Source organism: Toxotes jaculatrix, chromosome 21, assembly GCF_017976425.1.
Source record: "Toxotes jaculatrix isolate fToxJac2 chromosome 21, fToxJac2.pri, whole genome shotgun sequence".
Classification (NCBI taxonomy): Eukaryota; Metazoa; Chordata; class Actinopteri; family Toxotidae; genus Toxotes; species Toxotes jaculatrix.
Window position 1 is genome coordinate 10,115,269 of NC_054414.1, and position 26,544 is coordinate 10,141,812.

At 41.5% G+C, this 26,544-nt stretch overlaps 3 protein-coding genes and 1 long non-coding RNA gene across 8 annotated transcripts; 2 read left to right on the forward strand and 2 right to left on the reverse strand.

Moving 5' to 3' along the window:
* Positions 1-30: 30 nt before the first annotated feature.
* LOC121201167 (liprin-alpha-3-like) lies at positions 31-14,996 on the forward strand. The gene is made up of 30 exons (XM_041066854.1): positions 31-396; positions 2,761-2,862; positions 3,348-3,512; positions 4,346-4,420; positions 4,547-4,606; positions 4,822-4,950; positions 5,896-5,988; positions 6,367-6,419; positions 7,073-7,166; positions 7,334-7,468; positions 7,662-7,745; positions 7,845-7,976; positions 8,071-8,133; positions 8,341-8,420; positions 8,818-9,004; positions 9,115-9,308; positions 9,458-9,701; positions 9,824-9,963; positions 10,047-10,195; positions 10,332-10,428; positions 10,741-10,822; positions 11,129-11,329; positions 11,466-11,528; positions 11,987-12,013; positions 12,323-12,498; positions 12,639-12,736; positions 12,864-13,039; positions 13,244-13,312; positions 13,816-13,978; positions 14,944-14,996. Exons 1-30 carry the CDS (start codon positions 61-63, stop codon positions 14,994-14,996), a joined length of 3,720 nt encoding a protein of 1,239 aa, XP_040922788.1. The 5' UTR covers positions 31-60.
* LOC121201170 lies at positions 7,043-9,649 on the reverse strand. Its single transcript, XR_005896604.1, has 5 exons — positions 9,096-9,649; positions 8,813-8,984; positions 8,321-8,436; positions 7,809-7,964; positions 7,043-7,154 (listed from the first exon to the last, which is right to left on the reverse strand). It is a non-coding gene; the product is annotated as an uncharacterized LOC121201170 (long non-coding RNA).
* Positions 14,927-26,544, reverse strand: LOC121201168 (potassium voltage-gated channel subfamily A member 7). 5 transcript variants are annotated; one of them, XR_005896603.1, is made up of 8 exons: positions 26,295-26,544; positions 25,221-25,990; positions 22,288-23,198; positions 19,001-19,088; positions 18,437-18,477; positions 18,019-18,119; positions 16,298-16,485; positions 14,927-14,992 (listed from the first exon to the last, which is right to left on the reverse strand). XR_005896603.1 is itself a non-coding variant. In XM_041066859.1 (3 exons), exons 2-3 carry the CDS (start codon positions 25,905-25,907, stop codon positions 22,293-22,295), a joined length of 1,593 nt encoding a protein of 530 aa, XP_040922793.1. In that variant the 5' UTR covers positions 25,908-25,951; positions 26,295-26,544; the 3' UTR covers positions 21,378-22,292. The 5 variants fall into 5 exon arrangements, 3 of the variants coding, with proteins under 3 accessions (XP_040922793.1, XP_040922792.1, XP_040922789.1); XR_005896602.1 differs by lacking the exons at positions 14,927-14,992; positions 16,298-16,485; positions 18,019-18,119; positions 18,437-18,477 and adding an exon at positions 18,797-18,873; XM_041066859.1 differs by lacking the exons at positions 14,927-14,992; positions 16,298-16,485; positions 18,019-18,119; positions 18,437-18,477; positions 19,001-19,088 and having other exon boundaries at positions 21,378-23,198; positions 25,221-25,951.
* fgf21 (fibroblast growth factor 21) lies at positions 18,809-19,770 on the forward strand (the record flags this gene model as incomplete). Its single annotated transcript, XM_041066860.1, has 4 exons — positions 18,809-18,911; positions 19,054-19,131; positions 19,295-19,398; positions 19,480-19,770. Coding segments are annotated over 4 exons (576 nt in total), but the record flags the coding sequence as incomplete, so codon positions are not given.

Genomic DNA, 26,544 nt, shown 5'->3' on the forward strand with positions numbered 1-26,544 from the left:
TTGCACGCACAATCCCCCACTTACTTTTCTTTGTTAACTTGACATACACGCCACGGTCTCATGATGATGTGCGAGGTGATGCCCACCATTTCTGAGGATGGGCGAAGTGGGACTGGCGGGGGCTCTTCCTCACCTGCCGGGGCAGGAGTCGGAGGCCCCGGAGGTGCTATGGGAGGAGGAGGCTTCAGCGGGAGGGAGCCCAGAGGCGGAGGAGATGAAGGAGGCAGTACGGGGAACCTGGAGTCCCTAATGGTCAACATGCTGACAGAGCGGGAGAGGCTGCTGGAGAACCTGAGGGAGACACAAGAGAGCTTGGGCACAGCTCAGCTCCGCCTCCGCGAGCTCGGCCATGAAAAGGAGTCACTTCAGAGGCAGCTATCTATTGCTCTGCCACAGGTACAACTGTGTGTGTGTGTGTATAGGTATATTCACAGTCTGTATGTGTGTATATGGACTCTAGTTTGGAAGTGAAAGTATATGTTTTAGCAATGCGAGTGTGTTAAGGAACACTTCTCCTTGTGAGGTAACATTGTTTATCCTCTGTGCTATCAGAGTCTAGTTATGTACGAGTGTGTTTTCCTGAGTGTGTCATTGCGAAGCGAGCTCATGAGACAGTAAGCCTTTGCTGTGACAGTTCATGCAGAGAGACGCAGCTGGAAAGTGGATGCTAAATACTTCCCCCTCTGCATCTTCAGAGTTTTCCTCACTAATGTTGTTCTTACTAATGCAGTGGGTTTATGTTCCAATCATCTTCTGGCTGTTTAGTCTAAGTTGCATCCGTAATTTTCCCCTTATTGTGTAATCAGGCTTTAATATGTTTGTTGACCATGTTGTTAGCGGATGATTAATGACACTGGAAGATAATATTTGTTAATGGCTTCAGCTTAACTTAAATGAATACTTGATTTTCTTGGAATTCTCTTTAGTTTACTGGGTGAAATTGCTTATTAATAATGGCTGAAATTGCAAGATTTTATCCTACAGTTATCATATAAACTGCTTTCTTTTTCCAGTGGGACAAACCCTAAGTGTGTAAAATGTGTCTGCACAAATTAACCAAACCAAATTCAGACTCTTCGTGCACATGTTCTGCTTTAACTATCGGCCATGACTCATCTGAGCCTATATTGAGCTAAAATCAAGAGGTATTGTTACTGTCATTATCTCACATTTTTTGAAGGAGAGTCAGGAGGGTATTTTTACTGCGTTTTTAGATCTAATTTTGAAATTGCGATGTAATAGGAGAGACAGAAAAATGACTGGAGAAATTCAACATGCCAGTTCTGCCCCACTGTCATTATTCCTAGACAACACATGATATTTTCATGTTTGGAAATAACCAAACATGTTCAGAGGAGTAGTGTCCAAGGAGCAGATACAATGTCATGCAATTATAAAAAAATAAACCTTTGGAAGACAATACAGTTTAGTATATTTGTAAAATATTTAGCTCTCCTATTTCTTTCAAATATTACACTAATTACAGCCCCCTAACTACAATATACAATACACCTCTAGAGGTGAAACAATTAGATGATTACTACATTGTACAAATGACAGAAGAGTTTGATGAAACACAATGAAAAATGATAAGCTTCACAACGTTAGCATTTGTTAAAGTGCTGCAGTAAATTGTAGGATTGAATTTGGATGTACAGGTGTTGTGTCCAGAACCTATAAAACATTATACATCAGATGCAAGGTAAAGGCATTTTCAAATTTGTGTTTCCTATTTGTATAACTCAGTTTCCACGCAAGTCATAGGTTGGTACTGCAAATTCATTTAAATGAATGGAGGCCGCAGCCTATAGAGACAGAGTGAGATGAAATAGAAAAGAAATGACAAGGGGACAAGGGAAGCCAACTGAGAAGCTGACCCTTATCCAAACAAGAAACAATCCCATAAGGCCAGGAGCCAATGGACCCACTGTGTCACCATCTGTATAGATCTCTCTCTGGCTTTTTATCCCTTCCCTCCTCCATGCAAACACAGTCCCATTTCATGTGTCTAGTTTCAACTGTTCTTGAATCATAAAGCAGGTAATCCTGACTGTAAACATCTGCACGTCATTGTCATCCTCATAAACAGCAATCCCCTCTAAGCTGAAGCCTCGGATGTGTTTTATGGAGACATAAAGAAACCATTTGCCGTGGGTTCTATGTGTTTTGTTCTCTTTGTTATTTATTTATTTTTTTGAAGCAAATCAAGACATGCTCTCCTGTTTGCACTCTGTTGCACTGTGCGGGATTCGCAAATGTACGGTATTCCCGGCGGTGTTGTAAATGACATATCGATGCTGGTGTTTTTTGGGGGTCTCTCTTGTGCATTCCAGTGCAGAGCCATTGTGTAACAGTGTGATGTAATCCATCCATGAATGTGAATTTACAGAGGAGGATGAGCAAGAGAGAGTGCTGGTGGAAACTGTGTCAGTGATTTACATGATTATTATGTAGGTTTACATCATGTGCGTCTTCCTACGTCCCTGGTCTCAGGTGTTTCACAGAGTGTGTTTCTGGAGGGCTGGTTATGTATATTTTTAGCATTATGTGAGCATTTACGTGTGTATGTGCTGAGAGCAGCCGATTCTATTTAATTTTCAGAGTCGCTAGATTTGGCTGTGTATGGCCTGAATTATTATTTGTTCCTTTAAATTCTCATTGCAGCTCAAGTGGCTGTGCGGAGACCACTTAAGCTGTTAAAACCATACATTTAAACAGTTTGTTTTCTTTGCCCCTGAACGCAGCTTGTGTGTTCCACAGGAGTTTGCTGTGTTGACTAAAGAGCTGAACGTTTGCCGGGAGCAGCTTCTGGAGAGGGAGGAGGAGATTGCTGAGCTCAAGGCGGAGAGAAACAACACACGTGTAAGATGTTTAGCGGCCATTTTGCTTATTAGCACTGTAACAGCCTCTGTGTTATCTTCCTCACCCATTGTGGTTGTGTGGGTGTGACACTGTTTCACTTGCTATTTTTTCCCCTCTTCCTATTCCTTTTTCTCTTCCACATTATCCACACTCTTCGTGACTCCTTTTTTTTTTGTCCATATCTGCTTTCCTTATCTCACCCACTCACTCCTTGTCCCTTTCTGTTACTCGGCACTCTCCTCACCACCCAATTTCATCTCATTGTCACTCTTAAAACCCTTCACTCCTCTGCATATTCTCTGAGCCTTCTCTGTCTTTTCTCTCTGTCTTCCCCTGCCCTGCTCTCTCTGTTTCTGTCTCTCATTCTCTTTGCCTCCTCATCCTCTGTGTCCCCATCCTTCAAACTCCCTTTCTTACCTCTCTCTGGTCACCCCTTTGCAATTCTCCTTTCACCTCCCCATGTCCTTCCCCACTCACTCCTGCAGTTGTTGCTGGAACACCTGGAGTGTCTGGTGTCTCGCCATGAGCGCAGTCTGAGGATGACAGTGGTGAAAAGACAAGCCCAGTCCCCTGCAGGGGTCTCCAGTGAGGTGGAAGTCCTCAAGGCCCTCAAGTCTCTGTTTGAGCACCACAAGGCCCTAGATGAGAAGGTGGGTCACACCATTTTCCTTTGAAGTCTGACGACTCGTCAGCTCTGGAGAGCATTTTAGCAACTTTCAGCTCAGGTTTTTGGTTTTCTGGCCTTCAAAGTGTTTCTCAATGAAAAAGCACTAAAACCAGACATGCAATCTGGTCAAGTTAGCTGACCTAGCTCCAAACATCAGACAAACAAAGTTAGTGGCTAGCTGGTGAACATACTGGAGCATTTAGCAGCTAAAGATCCAGATGTTTCACCCCTGAGTGAAACATCTGGAAACCAAAAACTGAGCTAAACAGAGAGTGAATATTGGACTTATTGATCAGAAACACTAACTTTACGCTAATGTTGCTCCATACCTGCTGGATCTGTAAACCAGCATTAGTTTTAGCCATTTTAGTTTTTAATGGTGTTAATATGTCAATGTTGTAAAAGGTTCCTCCAGAAATTTGCTTCAAGTAGATGTTGGTTATTTAATAAATGTCACTTACTATTTGCTCTTACTGAAGACTTTTTAAGTTTGCACTTACTAGAAGTTTGATAAAGGAAAATATATCCTGTCAGAAGTGAATGGCAATACAGTGCACAGAAATACCTCATGTGCCTTCTGTGGAGAAATTCTGTCATGATGTTAGTGTTGTGGCTTCTTGAGAGCTGTTTAATTACCTTTATCACCTCAAACTTTTTCTTACTCTTTCTAAAAAGTTCATCAGGAAGGTCAGGAGATGTAGTTACTTTTAGAGAGTAAAAGGGCAAATCCATTTTAGCAATACAGCTTGCATCTTAATTTGCGAACACCATGATGGCCAGTCAACTCATGTCACTCCTTGTTGCTTTACCGCACAGGTGCGAGAGAGGCTTCGTGTGGCCCTTGAGAGAGTGTCAATGTTAGAGGATCAACTTGCAGCGTCTTCTCAAGAGGTAAAGTCCAATGCAAATGATTTTCTGTGTCTCAAAGATGCTTTAGTTCAGTGTGTAGAATGCCAAATTGTGAAGAAAACATTAATTTCTATTGTCCTTTTGCCCATTTTGTCTCCCTCTTTCTAGGTAATCTCTTTAAGAGACCAAATTAAAAGACGTCAACAAGGGGTGGACGGCGGGAAAGATGTAAGGGAGGGTTTTATGCATGTTGGTTCCAGTTGTTTATGTGTATGTGTTAGCGTCCAGAAAGTCAGTAGAAATTAGATGTATGGGTTCCATGGTGTATCAGTGTGATTTCATCTTCAACCACAGCTCATTTATGTTTGGCTTCACACTTAACTGACACTAACTGATTATTTTTCTTCGTCACCCTCAATTTTTCTGTATTGTCATCATTCTAGCGACTTCCCAACGGCCCTTCCTCTGGCCTGGAGGACGGCGAGCTGGAAAGACAGAGAGAAGGAGAGATAGAACGACAGAGAGCTGAACTCTCCCAGCTGAGGGAGAGGCTGGCACTCATGTGCCGGCAGGTGAGTGCATGTGATTCTGGATATTTATCATGGTTAAGACCAGTATGAGGGCTGGAACTTCAGAGTGAGGGTGTTTTTCAAAAGCATGGACATTTTCACCACAGCTCGCTTTTGGCTTCAGGGTTTACTCTGACATCACAGCTGAAAAATGAAATTTAGTCTCTGAAAAGTTTCTCTCAATAAGAAATTAATAATACCAAAACCTTAGCATGTAAGAAGGGAGAGTGTGGTGGTGAAAGGAGCTGCAGCAGTACACAGTACGGGCATGAGCATTTCAGCAGTGCAAAAGTGACAGATTGTATTGAATTCACTATACACAGGAATATAATTGTATGTTACTAGTCAGATGTTACAATAGCCAAGTCTGACACTGTCCATCATAATAAATTCCTTCAGCATACTGCATTACGCTATTCCACAAGCATTTCCAACAGTATATCTGAAGTGTGTGTGTGTGGGGGGGGGGGGGGCAATGTATAGTATGTCTACTGGTCTCCCTGTTCCCTCTTGTGGCCAGTTAAACTACTACAGCTGCTTTGAAAAGCCATTATTATAACATGTAAAGCACAAGAAGACGCTATTTAAATTTAGACATACTGTATGTAGAATTGCGCAATAACATTTTGTGTAATATGTCAAAAGTATTTATGTGAAGATGAGTAACGGACAAAATGTTTTTAACCCTGACTGTCTGGTGAGAGAATAAAGAGTCTGAAGAGAAAACAGAAACAGAAAGAAGAGGCACATTCTGCCTGTTATCTGTCAGACTCTCACGTCAGCGTGTTGCACTTATGTCACTGGTGTTTTTTAAGTCTTACATTGACCAGACAGACATTTGTAATATATCACTGTCGTGTCTATTTACACTTGGTGCAGTGGCAGTTAACACTGACTCACGTAGGTTCAATCTGTGTCATCTTGTGTCCCTTCGTGGTTTCACGTCAGGTTGGGGAAATAGAGGAACAGCTTGCGGCCGCCAGGAGGGAGGTGACGAAGTCGGAGGAGGCCAATCAGAAGCTCCAAAGGGAAGTGAAAGAGGTCTGTCGGGCCAATCTGTCTCTTCCTGGCCAAGACCCTGAGCTCCCTTGACTCCTGGGGATACAAGTGTATATTTGAACACAATCAGCATATGTTGTAGAACTACTAATAAGCATTATTGTGTAATGAGAGGGAATTTCAGAGAAATTATGAGGTAGATTTTTGTTATTGTAGATTCGGGAGTTGAAAAAATTAAAGTAGAAGTAACTGTAAATACACTGCTATAGAATTAAAATATACTAATTATGCAGACCATACACACATTATTTCTTCCTCTTATGTGGCCATTATCATTTAATTCTGTGATACATGAGAGAGTGTTATGAGAGATTTTACTGTAAATTATTGTGTTTCATGATATATCGCTGTCTCCTTCAGGCTCTTTGCCAAAGGGAGGACATGGAGGAAAGGATTACAACACTAGAACGCAGGTAACCTTTGACAATCTTGACTTTTCTTTTTTTTTTTTTTTTTTTTTTTTTTTGGAACCAGAATTTCATACATCAGCTGTAAGGAACATAACAGAAGGACCATATGTTTCACCTGTTGGCTGGCAATGTGTTGCAAAGGTGTCCTGCCTCTTTTTTATACAGTCTTAATGTTGTTTAGCATAATGACATTTGCATCGTATTCTTATCAAGAATGCAGCTGTGGGCGAAAAGCAAAAAGCTGACTTCATGGCTCACAGTTTATTGAAAGATTAAAAGTAACTGCTTGTGGACGTCGTACCCTGCCAGTCATGTATAATGTTGACATTTATCGTCAATATTTAAAGTTGGGTCAGGATACTTTAGACTGTTCACAAAGAAGGTGAGATAATCTCCTGTCAGATTTTTCTTTTTTAGCAGCTGATGTAAATTGTAATCACCCTACAAGGTATCTGTGTTCTTAAAAATACCCATTTTGCCAAAATTTGACCTTGCTTAACAATCGGGGATTCCATTTTTTTGTTTTCAGATTAGATATGTGTTTCTTAGGACTGGACAACCTCAGTCGATCACATGTAATCACATGTACTGTGTTATTTTGGTTACAAACTGTAGCATCAGTCTTACATTTGATGGTGGCTTCGTGTTGCATGCAGGTACCTCAGCGCCCAGAGGGAGGCGACTTCTCTCCATGATATCAAAGACAAGCTGGAAAATGAGCTGGCCAGCAAGGAGTCCCTGCACAGACAGGTAAAGAATGTCTCATATAATCTCATATTCAGCTGCGATTGTTGTCAGCTTTTGCTATGCTTGATGGCCTTATGGTAGTATTTAGTAATGTGAAAATGGATCTGGTGTGTATAGTGCCTTCTCAGGGTGCAACACTTGTGTAAATGTGTGTTCGTCTGCTTGTCCAGAGTGAAGAGAAGAACAGACAGCTACAGGAGCGTCTGGATGAAGCTAAGCAGAAGCTCCAGCAGACCCTACAGAGGGCAGAAACGTTGCCGGAGATCGAGGCCCAGCTCGCCCAAAGAGTTGCTGCTCTCAACAAGGTACTTGGAGTTACAAAGTTTGGATTTACGTTAGAGTGGCCTTAACACTGTCATAGCTGGTATCAGTTGATCAAATAACCAGGTAATCATGCCTCTTTTGGAGTAAAATCTTCTAGCTTTTATTTGCATCTGTAATTCTCACAACAGACTTTTTGGAGCATTTAGAAATATTCTCATTTTCCCTGTAATGTAGGCAGAGGAGCGCCACGGGAACTTTGAGGAGCGACTACGGCAAATGGAAGCCCAGCTCGAGGAGAAGAACCAAGAACTACAGAGGGTAACATCATTTATCTTGCTGCACTTTCCCTTTTATTAGTAAAATTAAAACTTTTTTTTTTACCTTGAGCACTTTTCTTGTGGCCTTGCTTGATTTTAGGCGAGGCAGAGGGAGAAGATGAATGACGAACACAACAAACGTCTCTCAGATACAGTGGACAAGCTTCTGTCGGAGTCCAATGAGAGACTGCAGCTCCACCTCAAAGAGAGGATGGCAGCACTAGAGGAAAAGGTAAGGAGGGAGAATAATCAGTGGTGCAGTATATTTTGTGACAGAGTGGACAATAAGAATTAAAAAAAGTATATTTATTCTTCTGCTCTGCTAGAATGCTCTATCAGAGGAACTGTCCAATATGAAGAAAATCCAAGATGATCTTCTAGCTAATAAGGTATTCATTCCCCTTTTCAAATACTTTATCATTTTATTCTCATGTTGTGTGTGCGGAGAGATAAGGTAACATTCAGCTCTAAAAGGATTACAAGACTTAGAGTTTTTCCAAACAGTTTTGTTGCCTACAAAGAAAAAAAAGGAGACATGATGTTTAACAAACTGGGGTCAAAAAGGGAGATCATAACCTCTCTCCTCTGTACTTTAGGAGCAGCTGCTTGCTGAGCTGGAGAGAGTCCAACTGGAGCTGGATCAGCTGAGAGGCAGGCCTGGCTCTTCGTATTCCAGGTTAGCCACAGTGAATCTTGAAGGGAATTTATTTAACAGTACAGTATGTCCTACATTTTGTGAATGCCCAAATAAAAACAAAATCTCCCAAGGGATACTATATGTACACTGCCCCTTCTGAGCGCAATTTTTTGTTTACTCCCATGCGTAGTTCTGATGTGCTTCCACTGAAATCTATTTTGGAAAATAATTATTGATACTGTACCTAAAGGGTATTGTTCTGGCTTATAAATATGCAAAATAATGTATACACCCTTAATTCATTTGGATACAACTCTTTTAATATGATTTGTTTTTCCAGACAGATGTGTTTGTTGTAATTTTACACCCAGGAAATGGGGACTTTGTCATTTTCAAGTACTGTGGCATAACAAATGAATTCTGGATCTCACCATAGGGCGGGCAGCGTGAGCTCACTTCCCTCCACCCTTTTTCGAAGATCTCTTCCAGGGAGCGCCTCAGAGCTGCGGTACCCTCAGGGTGGAGGCTCGCTCCCGGCTGGTTATGGCAGCTCCTCTAGTGGGGTGGTGGTCAGGCGGGCGCACCGCGGCCGGTGGGGGCCTCCTAGAGACGACAGTAACAAGGTGCTGAGCTCAATCTGAGATAATGCTGACGACTGTGATGATGATGTTGAATTTGCTGTTAGGATGACATAATTTCCTGCAACCTTCCCACCATTTTTCCCTCTTTCCAGTATGGAGAGTGGGACAGCGGCACTATGCTGGGTCCTGGTTTTGAGGGCGGTGTGGAGGGAGGCTGCTCTGATGACGAGGAGGACAGGGAGACGCTGTTCGGATCGGAGCTTCTCTCTCCCAGCGGACAGACAGATGTACAGACTTTGGCGATCATGCTGCAGGAGCAACTAGAGGCCATAAACAAGGAGATCAAGTAAGTTCTATGTCTGTGCCTTTTTGTGTCACCGTGAACAAAATGATTAAAAGATCCAAGAGCCTGAGATAATAGAATTTTAAGCCCAAAACCATTTACAAATTGTCTTTTCTTCTTTTTCCTTCTCTTTTCTTTTCCTCCCCTCTCAGACTGATTCAGGAGGAGAAGGAGAGCACAGAGCTGAGGGCAGAGGAGATTGAGAGCCGGGTCAGCAGCGTGGCCCTCGATGCCCCACCTCTTCCACCCTCCTCACTGGGAGGACGGGACAGTGTCGGGAGGGGCTACATGACCCCCTCCATCACCTCCTCCACGTTAGCGTCTCCCTCACCACCCAGTTCTGGACATTCCACCCCCCGCCTGCCACATTCCCCTGCCAGGGAGACTGATAGACAGGTACTATGTCGAAGGTGTATGAGCCACAGATGCCCTTTAAAGGACGGTTGCTTAGACAAAACCAGTCATGAGTCAAGCTGGCGAGCTCTGTGTTAATCTACTGACTCTTTTTCACCCTGCAGAATAGCAAAGAGGGTGAAGAATGCAGAGCACTTGCCCTGATTGACTCCACCCCTCCACCTGTTCCTCGAGCCCTACGATTAGACCGAATGACACACACTCACCCAGGGGCAGGCCTTGATGACCACCGTGAATTTCGCAGGTACTCTCAAGAAAGTTTACTTATGAAGTGTTTGTTTGGTTCAGACTCAGCATCTGGACTGAGCATTTTGTCTCTCTGTCTAGTCTCTCTGCTGATGGCGCCACCACTGCTAGCCAGGATTCCCTCCACAAAGCCAGCAAAAAGAAGAGCATTAAGTCGTCAATTGGTCGTCTCTTTGGCAAAAAGGAAAAGGGGAGGATGGGTGCACCTGGGCGCGAATCTGCCTCACTGGGTCAGTTAAGCAGAAGCTACTCATTCACATTTTTTGTTGTCCAGCTGACAAATGTATCTGTTGACAGTGGGACAATTTTCAGCAGTGAGGTGAATTCATGAAGTAATCATCACATTTAACCTCTGACCTTTTGCAGCCTCCACACCCTCTGACGACCTGGGTTCCGCTGACCCCCTAGGTCTGGCTAAACTCGGGACTGGAACGGTTGAAAAAGACCGACGCAGCAAAAAGAAGTGAGAACAGTCATCTTTCCACACACCTCTCATGTTATACAGCGATCTTTGAACCCTCCTGTACACTACAGCGTTTTAATAAATGGTACAGTCAGGTGCCATTGGTAGAGCATGACTCTAACTAGACCTGTGCTTTTTATTCCCCTGGTGCAGTTCATTTAAAAAATATATGCCCTTGTGTTGCTGCAAGGCACAGATGTCATGGCATCTCAAGTTCAGTGTGATTTTCTATTTATAAAAGGATACAGTGGTAAGGTGAGATATGAAGAAATTAATCTCTGTCAAACTTGTGTTTTCCACTCCACTTGCCAGGCACGACCTGTTAGAGGAGGCCTGTCGTCAGGGTCTGCCTTTCGCCTCATGGGACGGCCCGACTGTTGTTACATGGCTTGAGGTATGGTGCACTGTTCTGTTCAATGGGAGGATCACTTCAGTTAAGATAGTTGTGTTGATATGTCGTGTTCTTAATGAGTTTACTTATGATTTCCACTCATAATTATGTGAAGAGTAGACCATAGATATCCAGCATTCTTGTTAATTTTAGTAACAGGGTCAGGTAAGAGTTAGGGCTGCACAGTTTGTACTCAACATAAACAAAAGTGACATTTAAACATTGCTTTTTGTCACCTGATCGTATGAAGGATCATCATTACAAGTGTTACCCTTAAATATGCTCCACGTCTTTTCTCTGTTTACCCAGCTGTGGGTTGGGATGCCGGCATGGTATGTGGCAGCGTGTCGTGCCAACGTGAAAAGCGGCGCCATTATGGCCAACCTCTCGGACACAGAGATCCAGAGGGAGATTGGCATCAGCAACCCTCTACACAGGCTCAAACTCCGCCTGGCCATCCAGGAAATGGTCTCCCTCACTAGTCCGTCTGCACCTGCAAGCACACGCTCTGTAAGGCTCAGTGAAAAAAAAAAAAAAACTAGCATCAGTGTGCAAACTACATCCGCACACAGCTGGGACATTAACAAATTCATACACTCGTGTCAAGGATGGAGACAGATGTTGTCTTTGTTTACTGTCATTACAGTCGACCAGTAATATTTGGATGACACATGCTGAGATGGAGTCTCTCACTGCTGCCACCAAGCCAGTAAGACTGAATATTGTATTACATATCAAATCTGCTTATTTACTTTATGTTTATTGTTTTTGCATTTATTTTATTGACATGAAACTGAGACAGCTCTGATACAAACCCTGCTGCAGTATTTTCTGTACATTTTGGGCTCTTAAGAATTAGGAATATGACCAGTTCACACACTGATAAGCTCTTTTCTTTTTCTTTGTCTCTGATTAGGCATGTTTGGCTACACCTCTCCCTTACTATTCCCTCAAAATCTGTTTTGATGTAGTTTTTTCCAACTAATTCTCACTCACTAACAAAACTTTTCCTCCTTCTGCCTTCCCTCTCCTGCTCTCATTCCGTCCTGACACCGATTCACCATAACACACAAACACAAACACAAACATACTCCCCCCTGATCTTACCCTCTCTTTGCAACTCTCTGTTCCTTCTCTCTTTCATTTCCTCTCTGCCTGAACCTCAAGGAGCAGAAGGAGTTCAGCTGGGACCAGGTGAGTTTCTGTCAGCACGCAGGTGATCATCACATACTGCAGAATAATATGATCTTTATTACTGAAAGGTTTAACCTGTCTGAGGAAAACAGATTCATTACTCACAGCACTTTGGGAAAATACAAAATATTAAAACTACCTAAGATGATTTTAGTCACAAACATAATTTGCATCATAGAGCCAGCTAAAAAACAAAGCAAGTGTCATGCTGATGGAGAATTTTTCACAAACTGTTTTTATATTTTCTCTGGTTTATCATACTACTCATCTGTGTCCTTTCACTCTGTCCATCTCCATCACCTCCTCCAGATCCTGGCCTATGGAGACATGAACCACGAGTGGGTGGGAAATGAATGGCTGCCCAGCCTGGGTCTACCCCAGTACCGCTCCTACTTCATGGAGTCACTGGTGGATGCCCGCATGCTCGACCATCTCACCAAGAAAGAACTGAGGGGTCAGCTGAAAATGGTGGACAGTTTCCACAGGTCTGAAAGAGAAATTCATGGGTTATTTGTGACATTTATCCACCTTATCAGATCTTTTTCTTAGCACCATCTTCAGGGGTGTATACATACATCTACCAGCTCTGATGAGAATCAAAGCAATGTGTCATTCTCACTTACAGGGTGAGTCTTCACTATGGTATCATGTGCTTGAAGCGCTTGAACTACGACAGGAAGGAGCTGGAGAGGAGGAGGGATGAGAGTCAGCATCAAAATCAAGGTGAGCCCTGTGGTTGATGGGCAGATCTTCTCTTCAGACATGATTTCAGAGCATACAGTACATTTACACATATTTCTGGGAATGTATTGAATCAGGGATAACTGTATTTCTTTGTCCTTCTCCACAGATGTGATGGTGTGGTCCAATGAGCGAGTGATGTGTTGGGTGCAGTCGATCGGTCTGAAAGAGTTTGCTGACAACCTATTAGAAAGCGGTGTGCACGGGGCCCTCCTGGCACTAGATGACACCTTTGACTACACTGACTTGGCCCTCCTCCTCCAGATACCCAATCAGAACACACAGGTACTCCACAGTACACCACCTTTACTGTGCACTCGTGAAATCTGAATGTAGTAAAACACTTCCGTAGAGCGCTTATCTCACAACTGTTGTCAGAAATTCACATTGCCACACCTTCTGTTTGCCTATTGCCAAGATAATCCTAATCTTCAACTCTTAAATTATCTTAATTATGATCTTAAAACTCTGTTTGTCTATCTAATGCAGGCGAGGCAACTCCTAGAGAAGGAGTACAATGCTCTCATCTCCATGGGAACAGAGAGGAGGCCAGATGAGGTACGACAAAGCAGACTGTCAGTAGAAAATCAATCAAGATAATCACTCCTGCCTCCCGGCAGGGCTGTGTGTGTCGACTGTAACCAACTCGACTAAAACTATTTTACTTGACAATGGGGCCTTTGAGTCAAACTTTTCCATTTTTGCCCTTTGTTAAATGTGTGTCATGACAGGACGATTTCCTTTCCACTAGTAAAATAGCAGACTGAAATATCTCTCTTCCTTCTAAAGAGAGCCTTTATGGCATCAGTGCATGCACTGCTGGCAAATTGTTGGCATGCCAAAGTGGTTCAGCTGTGTTTACACCAATGCTAATTGCTTAGTTACAGCGCGTAGGACTAAAAACTATGCAACTGTGGTATATTGTCACAACAAATCCTGCTTTGTCAAATACTACTTTGTTAAGCCCCACTAATGCATAATGAATAAGACCCTGAAATAGATAGCCTCTACTGTGAACGCTGTTCTTTTTAATCACTGATGTTATTTAATTGTCTCTACAGGACGGCACGAAAACATTCACGCGGTCGCCATCGTGGAGAAAGATGTTCAGAGAGAAGGACCTCCGCGGCGTGACCTCCGACTCCTCAGAAACATTACCTGCCAACTTCCGTGCCTCCGCCATCTCGACCCCCTCTGTCACCCTGAGAAAAGTCCAGAGTGAAGGTGAGGAATGGCTTGACTGCAGCACTGCCAGGATCAGGCGTTACACAGTTTTTCTTCTTCTTGTAAGAAAAAAAAATAGTGTGCATTATGAAATGTTTACAAGGTATACTTATGCTAACAAACTTAGTCAGACATACTTGCATTAAAATATGTGACACAAAAATGCCGTAGAATATGATTCTACACCCAAATTTGTGTTACTTGTGTTAGCCATTGGGTTTTAAAGCTGTACAAATCCTCAAACATTGACGTTTGAATTTTAATTTTAGAGCTGATGTCAAAATTAAAAGGAAAAGAAAGCCAAAAAATCAAAGTGGGAATGAGAAATCATTTTCCGTAATTATTCAGTGATTGTTATTGGGATATGTAACCCATCAACATTTTGTGGTTGTGTTATCTTTGTCTGGTGAGTCTGAGAAGGACTATTTTGAAAACTTTCTTGCCTGTGAATTGTTTGTGGGATGCTCCAGCGTCAGAGATTTCAACGAAGAATGTGAATTTGGAGCAATGTTGCTGTGTGTCATTCAGCTATGTTATCCTGTTTATCTGTATCTTCTGACTTTGTGGACACCTTCACCCTCACTGAGAGGCTGGTTTATTTGATATGACGAAATCTAGGAAATACCATGAACTCTCACCCCCACAGCTTCTTTTCATTCATCAGATTTTCCCTTGTCTTTTGGAGTCTGTACAACTGACGTGAAAACTTTTAAGCGGTTCTTTCAGTACCATGGCTTACGTTACAGCAAATAAGCATATTTCCTATAATGTTAAACTACTCCTTTAAGGTGGTAGCCATTTCCATCACAGCCTCCCATCTGATTGCACCCTAGTGAAGAAGAGTCCAAGGGTTACTGCTAAATATCTTAATTCCTTTTTTTTAAATTATAGCTTTTTAGGTTTGCTTGTCCCATAAAACCATGTATTTACATTGTATTTACTAATTACCTTCTTCTCTCTTTCAGTAAATTCTGGACCAAGAGGAGAGTCGGGGTCCGTGAGAACATATTCCTGCTAAAAGATAAGCACACCAGGTGAGAAAAGCACCCTCACAGACGATTGTATCTGTGGCTAAAAATAGCTTGTGTGAACACCAAATCAAACGTCACATCTCAGCAGGAGCTATTACGGTTCGTCAAGTGTGTTTTATTCCATTTTGCAGATCCCCACCTCCATCCTAACCCAAGGAAAAAAAAAACATTTTTGAAGAAAAAAAAACTGAAGATCAAAATCAAAAATGGACACTAGAAGATGACGAACAACGTTCGAGCCAGACGCCTGGAAGAATCAAAGACGCTGCGTGAATGATTTCTGAAAAGATGATAAAATAATGAGTGAATGTCTGTTTATTCATGTTTCTCTCTCTCTCTCTCTCTCTCTCTCTCTCTCTCTCTCTCTCTCTCTCTCTCTCTCTCTCTCTCTCTCTCTCTCTGTCTTTTTCTCTCTCTCCATCTTGATCCATAGTTGTGGCATGATGCTGTTTGATTCTGTAGAAAGTGACCATCGCCTATCGTGAATTCATCTTCTGTTTTTGAGCGTGAGATGGCAATATTGACACAATGAATTTATAGTTTTTAAATTGGAAAATGCATTCCGGTTCAGATCAAGAGAACGACACCCCGACACACATCCTTTCAGGTGATCTTAGTACGATTTAGACTGAAAATAGAACATACTCTGCCTAGCAACATAACAATAGAGTGGAGACTGGGGAGAGGGAGGCCCAAAGGGAGAATGCAAGTGTATAAAGGGTAAATGAAATGTATGTTCTTAAGCCATAACAGACATGAGATGCACAAATGTGAATAGGTCAGACAATGAGACAATTAGCAAAGTGCTTTGCGACAAAATCCTGTTCAAACTGGGAAAAAAAAAAAGAGTTAAGCATTTGTGTTAATATGCATGCCAAAATCAACCATTTTAGAGTGAACGTCATGATATCAATCATCTAATGATGTGAAAGCTTGGGTCAGGACTTTGTAAAATGTGTGTATTTTATTTTTATCATTTTTTATGATAACTGCTATTGTATGTATGTATGTATGTATGTACAGTATGTATGTGTGTGTATTAAACTGTACGTTCATTTCATACTTAGTTTTAAGACTGACGGTAATTTCATTTTAGGTTGAAAAAGGAAATATGTTTTAAATTATGGACATTTAAGATATGCTACTTGTATGTGTACATTTTGAAAAAAACAAAAACAAAATTGTGTTATGGTTTAAATTCATATTACTGGAGAGTAGTGATGATAATTGAATATAATATGATAACAATAATGATAATGATTGTAAAAGCTGTAATTAAAAAACATACCTGTACAATGCTGCTGAAGGAGTTATTTTGCAGTTTGCCCTCACACTGACTGCTCACAGGTAAGTGGCAGTAACGGATGTCTCCATTGTCTTTTAGAATATGAGTCTTTAAAGCGTAGATGCCCAGTTTATCCTTCGACTGTCAGGTTTGCAGTAGTTTGAATGCTGTGCACTAAGCACAACTAAGACCTACAAAAAAAAAAAAAAAGACATTACAGTTAAAGAGTGAGGGGATGTTAGGGTGGTGCTATTTTCTTCCTTTTACCTCTAATTTTGTCCTGTAATAGTGTGTTTGCTGCAGTTTAGGGTGATAATGTCATGCACACTATTAACATTATACTGTACTATGCTACTTCACTCATAATGAAATTTCACCTTTATGTCAAACAAGGAAATAGACAGAAAATGACATAATCTCAGTGTCTCTGTTGGTAGCTGCAGCCCTCTGTTATCTACATGTTGGCAATGAACTGGACTCAGCAATGTATACTGCACAATTTTGCTCAGTCAAGGGTGAATTGAGCACCACAGGACTGGAGAAGAGCCAAAACAGGAAGGGGAAACCCTGATGCTTTTCAGGCATGGCAGAGGTTATAAATAGTACAGGTGTTTTTTACCCCTTAACAGGTGAAGATGAATGAATGAATTTTCATTGACTGTTATTTTGCAACCTGAAATCAATTTTTACATGGACCTTTTTTACATCTCATGTCATCTATACCTATTATCATACACATCTTTAATGTATGGAGTCCTACTGTGTGTGAAATGTAATAAGGAGGCCAAATGGTCCTGTTTAAATCAAAAATAATCTGCCTTGTCTAAGAGTAAAATGGGATTTTCATCAAAGTATTTTGGCATGAGCAGCATACACACAATGGTGGTGGCAATGCTGGAATTTCCTATGCAGCTATGCTCATGGAGGCTGAAAGAAGAAACAGGACAGCGCCATCTTCTGGCTGAGTACATTTTTAAAACCGCATCCTTTTTTCTTCATCACATGGAATTGATTTAGTTTTACAAGCTGAATAACAGTTTTTGTGAAGAATTTTTCAGTTTCATGTCACTTATACTGCAGGGTTAACATGTGGCAGCTGTAACAAAGAGTCAGTGTTATATAATAGACACAACATAAACATGGAGGAATATTTTTCAGCCTTTATGACTTGTGTATAATCCAGTTTATATTTTCTGTTTGTGTTTAACTTTCAAAATCAGGAAATATGTCAGAGTTCCATACATTATAATAGTGTTATAATACTTCCTTTGATATTAGACTGCTGGAAGAGTAATGAAGATCCTTTTAAGTGTGTTTTTTTTTTCTAAAATTCATGAAGTCATGAAGAATTTATTTGACCTAAAGAATGTTGCTCTCTATAGGCTGTGTTGTGATTTACAAGTGAAAAAATGAGAAAGACACCTGTGTGAACCGACCCCTTATGTAGCATCATAATGAAACAAAACAAAGGGGAGACGTACTTTGAAGAGAAAGTAAAGCGTCTTGGTGATGCACCATGTTTCTTAACCACACGTCCACGAGCTGACGTACACCGTCTCTGGTGACTGCACAGCTGCAGTCCTGTAAACATTTTGTCTTCTGCTTATAAATCAGGTTCACCCACTGTTTCCCTCGTTCTCTCTCTCAAACAGCCACACAGACACACACAAAATAAGATAAACACCATACCCCCCCCCCCCCCCCCCCAAAAAAAACACACTTACCGTCACTTCCACTCGTAATTGTTGTTATAATTTATTCAGGAGATGACGCAGAAAGATATGTTTGTGTTACATCTTCTTGCAGTTGTGAAATGTGTAGAAGCCTGGGTGGGGAAAAAACACTGGGGTTACTTCAAGTTGTTTTGTCAATTCATAATCAAGCATAATTAAATACGAGTACTAAGATACTTAAGATAAAACTAAAAAAGGTAAGTGATCAATGTGCAATATTAGAATTCAATAATAGGAGGAGCACTGACAATTTTTGACATGAAAACATGACCCTGGTGCTTGTGTATAGTTAAGGAAGTAATGTGTTGAATAACTTGCTAAATGAAGGTAAATAATGGAATCACTAGGAAACATAAAATCAGTAAACACTCGTTTCTTATACACTTGGATCGGAAGAACTCGGACCCACCTGATCTGGTGGGAGTCCAAAAACTTTACGAGCAGCTCTTACTGTAAATGACACGGAAGAAGTCCATACATAGTGTCAGAGCACAGGTCTTCCTCTCAGCATTAAATCACGGTTTAATTATGTAGAAATGTCTGACTCATAAGTAGGACCTCCTTCTCCTAACTCCTTTATAAGGACACAAAACTTGCTCCTGTTCAGAATTTGATGGAAAAGAACTTGCTCATACAGAGTAATATATTTTCTATTTATTATTTATTTTTTTTATCCTCATCTGGCTATTTATTTTTATTTATTTTCCTTCAAGAGTTCCTTAATCTTTTTTTCCAGATGTTTTTACTTCCACACACATCTTTCTGTTACCTGTTTTCTTTTCTCTTAGTCATTCCACTTCCTTTCTCTGCGTCATTTTATCTCGCCGACTCCAACCCACTTTTATCCTTCAATAGTCAAGTCAGAGAAGGTCATCTCTACACAGGTATTTATGATACTTTTCATTTTAGTAATTTAATAATACAGTCAATGAAAATATGGGAATGTTGATGACATAATGTTGCTCTTAGATACCTTAAATTCTTCATTATGTGGATTTCTTTCCTCCTTATTTCTTCTTATTGCAGATAATCACAGAAGAGGCATGTACCTGCAGATGACCCTGGATGGGAGAGTGTCAGGAAGTGATGTTCAGACACCTTACAGTAAGTAGAATCAGTCACAGACATCATATGTGGGCCAGGTTTAGCATATTTTCTTCTTTCAAATACATCCACAAGACACACTGGATAATATGAGGCCCAGAAAATTGCAACCAGTGGGAGATTAATGAAGACGACACATCTATTTATGTTTCTGCGTTTCCAGGTGTGCTGCAGCTGAAATCAGTTAAACCAGGCCACGTAATCATCAAGGGACAGTCATCATCCCTGTTTCTGTGTGTGGACAGTGGAGGCCATTTGAGGGGGCAGGTACAGTAAGCAAAGAAAACTTTCACATCCTAAAGTTCTTCTGGTCATTCACTGACAGTTTTTATCTGTTGTCACTTTCAGAGGCACTACACAGAAGCTGACTGCACCTTCCAAGAGCTGCTGCTGGCAGACGGATACACCCGCTTTCTATCCTCACACCATGGATTTCCTGTGTCTCTGGCATCGAAACAGTCCCCCGATAGACACGCAGTCCCCTTCACTCGATTCCTACCACTTAGGAATACTCTGACAGTGGAGAGTGTGTCTGAACCACCACCAAACAGTCAGAGATACTTCAACGTGGACTCTGATGATCTTCTTGGAATGGGCCTAAATTCTATGGTCAGTCCTCAGTTTTCAGTGGACAAGTAAAAAAAGATGAACTGCACAGACCTTTAACTGTACATGCAACTTTTAAAAATGCATTTTTCACTGACCATGTAGAACCTGCATTGATTTTGTAATGATATGGTTCTCAACATGTTTCTATGAGGGTAATATTATCCTAACTTATTTATTTATTGTGTGTGTGTGATGTGTTTCTAATGGTTATTTAAAGAAATTTGACTACAGGTTCTTAGATTTTTATGGTCACTTGTTTAAGAGCGTGTTTGTGTCTGAGGAAGAAATGTTCCATGTTGTAACATCATGTTGACATGTGTTGGTATTTGAGGCTTTTGGAGTTTCTCTAAATAGGGAACCTGGAAAGTCCAGTAAGCTGGTGTTTGTACTACTCAAGTGTGTTTATCAGACTGGAGAGAAGTTTGGAATGAAAATAAACAGGATATAAATGTAACTTTTGTTTGTCTGTCTGTCACTGAATGACACGTCAGTGTCAGTGAAACCATGTAACAAACCAGGAAGGACATGTTTATTGAATGAGAAGAACTCATTCTGACCCATGATCACAGCTTTCATGGTGGAGGACTGAGGACATGAGCTGATCATTGTGAGAGCAGGAGCGCCCTCCAGTGGACAAATATGTAATGAAGGAAAGCAGACCAAGCTCCCTGAGCCATTTTGCTTACGGGCTCTGGTGATCTGAGTCCCTTGTCTTTGGGTTGGATAAACACACAATAACATTTCTCAGTTGTTACACAGTATATATACAATTTAGTTAAACCAGTGGCATTTACCTGCAATGCATGATGCATTCTGCAGTTGCCATTGACAAGTTATTACAGCCAAATTAACTTGACGCTGTGATCAACTGGAGTAGACTTGGGTACAAAATTTGATTCATTCAAGGCTGCCATGTTTTCTTCATTCTGATCACAGTTAATACCCTCACTTTAAAATAAAACTCTCACTGTATTCTACTCAGGTAAAATTTGTCTCAATAAATTAGTCCTTGTACATACAAGCAACAAATCAACAAGTTTTGTTGTTGATTTGTTGCTGTACATATATAAAAGTTAAAACAATAATAATTGAATAATTTTACACATCATTTTAGCCCATTTCATATAAATGAAAACAGGCTATTTGCTTATAATGCTGTTGAAAATCCCACACACAGTTTTTGTCTCAGTGTTGCTTCGCTGACTGATCACGTTTTTATCCCACAGGTTTATTTCAAAGTACCTTCCCTTTACTGACTGTTACACCACCATCAAAAACACAAACTAAAACACAGTATTGAAGCAGTTTACACTAGCGAAGCTCCATTAGGACACATACCTTCCATTGGCCATCACTGTGATGTTGTGGAAAGTCTTATGTGTTCCAGTGAAATTGACAGCAATGTCATTGGAAGCTACTGCTTATAGCAGCTCAGTAGCTGTGGAAAAGGTCGGTCATGGCCGTACAAAAGCGAAACACCGATTCAGTCTGGACAACCTCACTGCTTACATGTTGTGCTTAGAGATGTAGTAGCCTAAGCAGTGAAGGATTAGCTATAATTGTGTTTCTCTGGTTTGTTATGTGATGCACAACACATCTATATCTATTCAGCAAAGATGATTTTTTTTTCAGAAGCTTTAATTATTAAATAATTACTCCATACCACAGGCCATAAATAAATAACGCTTTTTTAAAAAGAAAATTAATAAAATATAATCTTTATTAAAAACACTGAGTGCATAATTAAGCAGATAAATATAGAATTTCTGCCATAGCAATCAAAAATGTCCTTTTTAACATAAATACCGTAGATAACACTGCATCATTAAGCAAGTGTTACAAGTGTTGTATTACAGCATCATAAAGGTCACGTCAGTCGCTTCAGGTCACTTAAGCCAAAACTACACAACTGTGAACTTTGTACATAACTTACAGAAGAATGTTGAGAATGTGGGGTTGGTTTACGAGAGATCTCAGTCTGTCTGCAGTGACAGCTCTGCAGGTGTTGAGTTTTGATGAGACATGACATCTATATCACCAATAATCTATCTGCTTCCACTCCAAACATTAAGGCACAAAGTGACAGTACTAAGACATCACAGTTTCAAGGCACGGACATTTAGAAATTTATTTTCATCTCAAACACAAGCTGATAGCATTAATAAATAAAACAGCTCATATTATATTTATATCATGACCCTGAGAATGTAAAACTTACTCACTCTTGCTTTTCTGAAGCTACAGTATATTATACAAAAGTTGCTTTTCAGTGACATTTAGCTGGTTGGTGCCACATTAAATAACTATAAATGAACAAGAAAAGGCAATAAAGGTTATTAGTAGGTATATTAGTGTTATATAAGTTATAGTTTAACATAATTCGTCAGCTTCTGTTTGTCATTTTCTTTTTGTGAGTTTCTCTCTTCAGGACCTGTACTGCTGATCTATGAGCTTATCTTTACTCACTTGGGCTTTTGCTTTTTTATTCCCTTTTTCCTTTTAAGTCTCTTCCAATTATGTCTCAACAAGTGCTCAAAACACACTCACCTTCTCTAAACTTGGGTGACCAGTGGTTCCCTCAGATACGTATTTCCCCCTCTGAACTCTGCGTCCTGCCCTGTGCACAGTCCACTCAGCAGAGTCCCATTCAGGGGGTTACAGATGCCTTCGATGGCATAATAATCTCCCTCTGGATCCCTATCCCCTTCATCTGTTTCCTCCCCTTCCGGCTCCTCGTCCTCCCACAGTGTTGTCTGGACATGGTTGTACACGGTTTCATCCTCACATTCAGTCTCCCGATGGTAGAAGTAGCTGAAATTGGATACTATGACAGGCACTGGCAGTGAGATGGTAAGCACGCCAGCAATGGCGCACATTGAGCCCACCAGCTTACCCCACACTGTTTGTGGATACATGTCGCCATAGCCCACTGTGGTCATGGTGACAACTGCCCACCAGAAGGCGTGTGGTATACTGATGAAAGCCGTGTTGGTGTGGTCAGCCTCAGCAAAGTAGATGGCGCTGGAGAAGAGGATGACGCCAATAAAGAGGAAGAAGATAAGTAGGCCCAGCTCACGCATGCTGGCCCTCAGTGTCTGACCAAGGATCTGGAGGCCCTTAGAGTGGCGAGACAATTTGAAGATCCTGAACACCCTCACCAACCTGATGACCCTGATGATGGCCAAGGAAGTTGCCGGACTGGCGTCATTGTCCTTGGCCAGCTCTGTTCCCAGAGTGACAAAATAGGGCAGGATGGCACTGAAATCGATGATGTTCATGACATCCTTGAAGAAGTGCGTCTTGCTGGGAGCGCAAGCAAAGCGCATGAGGAGCTCGAAGGAGAACCAGCATATACACATGGTCTCCACCAAGAAGAAGGGGTCATGAAAAACACTGTGTGGAGGAGGCATGTTCTCAGATATATTCTTTGCCTGGGAGTGGTACTTGTAAAAATTCTCCTGAAGACAGGAAAAACACAAAACACGTTAGATATAGCAGCATCACCATGACAACAATGGAAATACACACCAAAAAATCTGCAAATCTCCATACTGTTCTTCAGATTATAAATGACTTAAAGGAAGAGTTAGATATTTAGGAAAATATGCTTGTTCAAAGATTTATACTGTACCACTTTTGAGCTAAAACCAACATCTGGTTAGCTTAATTTAGTACAAAGAACGGAAGCTTAATTTTTTACAAAAACTAAAGAAATAGTGTGACACGCAACCTTTCATAAAGCAGCAACACATGATGTTTTATTTATTCAGTAAACAAACACTTAACTTATACTTATCTTATGTGTTAATTGCTGAGCTTTTGAAATGCCAGTAGGTGCATTTTACTGACTTTAGGCAGAGCCAAGGCAGGTGTTTCTCCCTGCTAACGGTCTGCTGAGCAAAGCTTTTGGGTTGAGCAGCTCCAGCTACATGCAGACATATTTTCACCTTGGTCTTGGAAAGAACGTGAATAAAAAGTACTGCTGATACTGTTTTTGTGGTGTCCTAATAAACTACACTGAATTTCAGTATGTTGTCCACCGTCTCATTGGTTCTCATTTTTGGCAGCATCATAAAAGCATCTGACATCTGCAGCTTTACATTTCAATCATAGCTGTGGCAATCTCGTTTTCAGTCCACCTGTCCTTCCATCTTCCGTGTCAGTTAGCATTACATTCAAGTGTTAGATGGTGGCCATTTAAAACATCTTACACTTAACATCAAATTAGAAGCATGAAAACGGATGATATGGATATAAAAGGATCAGTTCAGCATGCTGTAATGGGTTGTGTGTAATATATAAAGTTTCAGGGCAGTTTAAATAAACCTAGAGTATTCCCTACGACTTTCAGTAGCAGGTCAGTGAGAGTGTTTATTGCTAAAGGTGGACATATATGTGTTGATCTGCTCCAAGGGCTCTCCTAAAACTAAATATAACCCCGTGAGATCTCTGAAGAGAAACATGAGATCGTCTCTCTGCACCGCTCCTCATCCATCTCCACCCTCGTCGCTATCCCATCTCCCTGGCCGCTGCAGCTGTGTAACATTGCCATTGCAGTTCAGTGGGTCTGCCACTGACTTGGACAGGAGTAAGTTACAGTAGTTTCCTGGCAGCTTGCTTGTGCAAAGGCAGGCTGGCCTAGCACAGCAGTCCTGGAGGAATGTGTTAACATGACCCAACGTATGCTACTCATCCTGTGGGACCTTTTAGTCTCCAGTTCTAAGCCACCGGAAGGCTTTGGCTCACCTTTGTCTATGTGTTCAGTCAGTTGTGTGACCTTTTATTAACACACCTAACTGTCCCTTTGCCATGTCTTTACTTTCTCTCCTTTTATTTGTATTACAGGCCCCACCCTTTACTCCCTGTACCCTTTAGAGCTTCCTGAATCCGAGTGTATCAAATTTAACAGCCGACTAAAATAATCACACCATAAGCTTCCCTCACTCTCTCTCTCTCTCTCTCTCTTTGGTCTGCTTCCAGACATATTGGCCAATAGTTGTCCCCATGTCAGTATTTTTTCCCCCTTAACACACTGTAGTACTCACCAAGTGTGTTTACCTAAACACCTGCTCATATCATGTTTCCGTTTGACCCAAGCAGTCACACACATCCCATTCAAGACCTTATACCCAGGTGGTGTATAAGTGGCATTGAATCAATGTGATATTGAGCTATTGTGATCAATATTGATGTGATATTGAATATAAACCATAACCAAGTTTTATGAGAGAGAGAGACCAACAGAGTCTTCTCTCCTACACTCAGCACAAATTTTGAATTTGATTTTCTTTAATCAACAGTTTCCTCTGTGAGTGGCATTCCCAGTTCTTCTCATGATGCCAATGATTCTGTTCCCCCCCATAAATTCCCTCAAGGTGACTAAATCATTTGTTTAATTGGAAAATACTTACCACCTAAAAGAACTCTTAATACTACTCTGCCTCCCAAACCCACAGCAACACTTCAATCACATGTCCTACCTCTCGTGTTTCTTTCTCAATCCTGAAGTCAGGCAGTGTCTCCAGGCAGAAGATGAGGATGGACACCACAATGACCATGACACTGATGATAGCTATAATACGTGCCCCCGATGAGGACTCAGGGTGCTCAAAGAGCATCCACAGTCTTCTCTGGATTTCGTTGGACGGCAGCGGCCTCTCCTCCTCTTTTGGAAAACCTTCGTCCTCCTTGAAGCGGTTCATGATGTCCTCTCCCAGCTCGTAGAACATCAGCTCATCCATGAAGATGTCCAGGGGTATGTTTGCTGGCCTCCGAAGCCTCCCACCTGACTGGTAAAAATACAGAATGGCATCAAAGCAGGCCCGATTGCGGTCCAGGAAGAGCTCATTTCGAAGCGGGTCAAAGTACCGTGACCTCCGCCTGGGGTCACCAAGCAAGGAGTCAGGGAACTGGGCTAAGGTGCGAAGCTGAGTTTCATAACGCATCCCTGAGACATTGATGGCGAGTCTTTCACTCAATGCCCATCCGCTCCTCCACAGAGACCCAGAACGCCGGCTCTCTTTCTTCTTCTCCTTCTCATTTCCTTTGATCTCCTTCTCTCCTTTTTCTTCACTGTTGAGCTGGTTCTTCAGCTGTTTATCTTTCTCTCCGTCACTCTCTTTCCTTCTGTCTCCTCTTTCGTCATCCTGTGGGTCACTGCTGTCCATCCCTTTCAGTATCCCCAGACCAGGGAACGCGGCGAACCACTCTCCTGAGAATTCGGAGAACAACTGGACTTAAGCAAACCTGTCTGAAACCAGAGTGACAGTTCCATCAGTGGGTTAGTTTTTCAGTTGACAAGTATTACAGATGGTATTAGAATCAAATGGCTGAAGGGAAGACACTGCAGCAGTGCCTGGTTGTTTACAATCTCCATGACAGATTTAATCAAAGCTAAACACACTCATTCACCTCAAAATTTGCTCAAAACTCTTAGAAATGTTACCTAATAATTTTATCTTATTCAAAAGGTGAACTGTGAATTAGTGTGGTTAAAAATTAGAAACAACAACCAGTGTTAAGACCCAAAAAATGAGATGAAAGTATTTACTCACTAAATGTAAAACAGCTGCTGACAGACACTAATGGCCGGATGAAAAATCACATTGTTCGTCTCCTGTGGCTCATCAGGTTGTCCATCTTTCTCTCTGTTGTCATGTCCATCTGTCATACACACAAAGTCCTCGTTTGGCTGTCTACCTTCAATCGACACTCACACACAGGTCAACTGTTTGACCAGTTTGCACACAACCTGTGCTTCCAGTTGTTTGCTCAGGGAACATCCACGATCTTGTCCTGTCCCTC

What these genes read in the sequence shown, in the direction of transcription:
- LOC121201168 (XM_041066859.1), bottom strand. Translation starts at nt 25,907, where the DNA reads ATGGACAGCAGTGACCCACAGGATGACGAAAGAGGAGACAGAAGGAAA. An exon ending in TTGAGAAAGAAACACGAGAG is followed by an intron (nt 23,199 to 25,220) that starts GTAGGACATGTG and finishes TCCTGTCTTCAG; the next exon opens with GAGAATTTTTACAAGTACCA.
- LOC121201167 (XM_041066854.1), top strand. Translation starts at nt 61, where the DNA reads ATGATGATGTGCGAGGTGATGCCCACCATTTCTGAGGATGGGCGAAGT. An exon ending in ATTACAACACTAGAACGCAG is followed by an intron (nt 6,420 to 7,072) that starts GTAACCTTTGAC and finishes TGTTGCATGCAG; the next exon opens with GTACCTCAGCGCCCAGAGGG. An exon ending in CCAGGGAGACTGATAGACAG is followed by an intron (nt 9,702 to 9,823) that starts GTACTATGTCGA and finishes TTCACCCTGCAG; the next exon opens with AATAGCAAAGAGGGTGAAGA.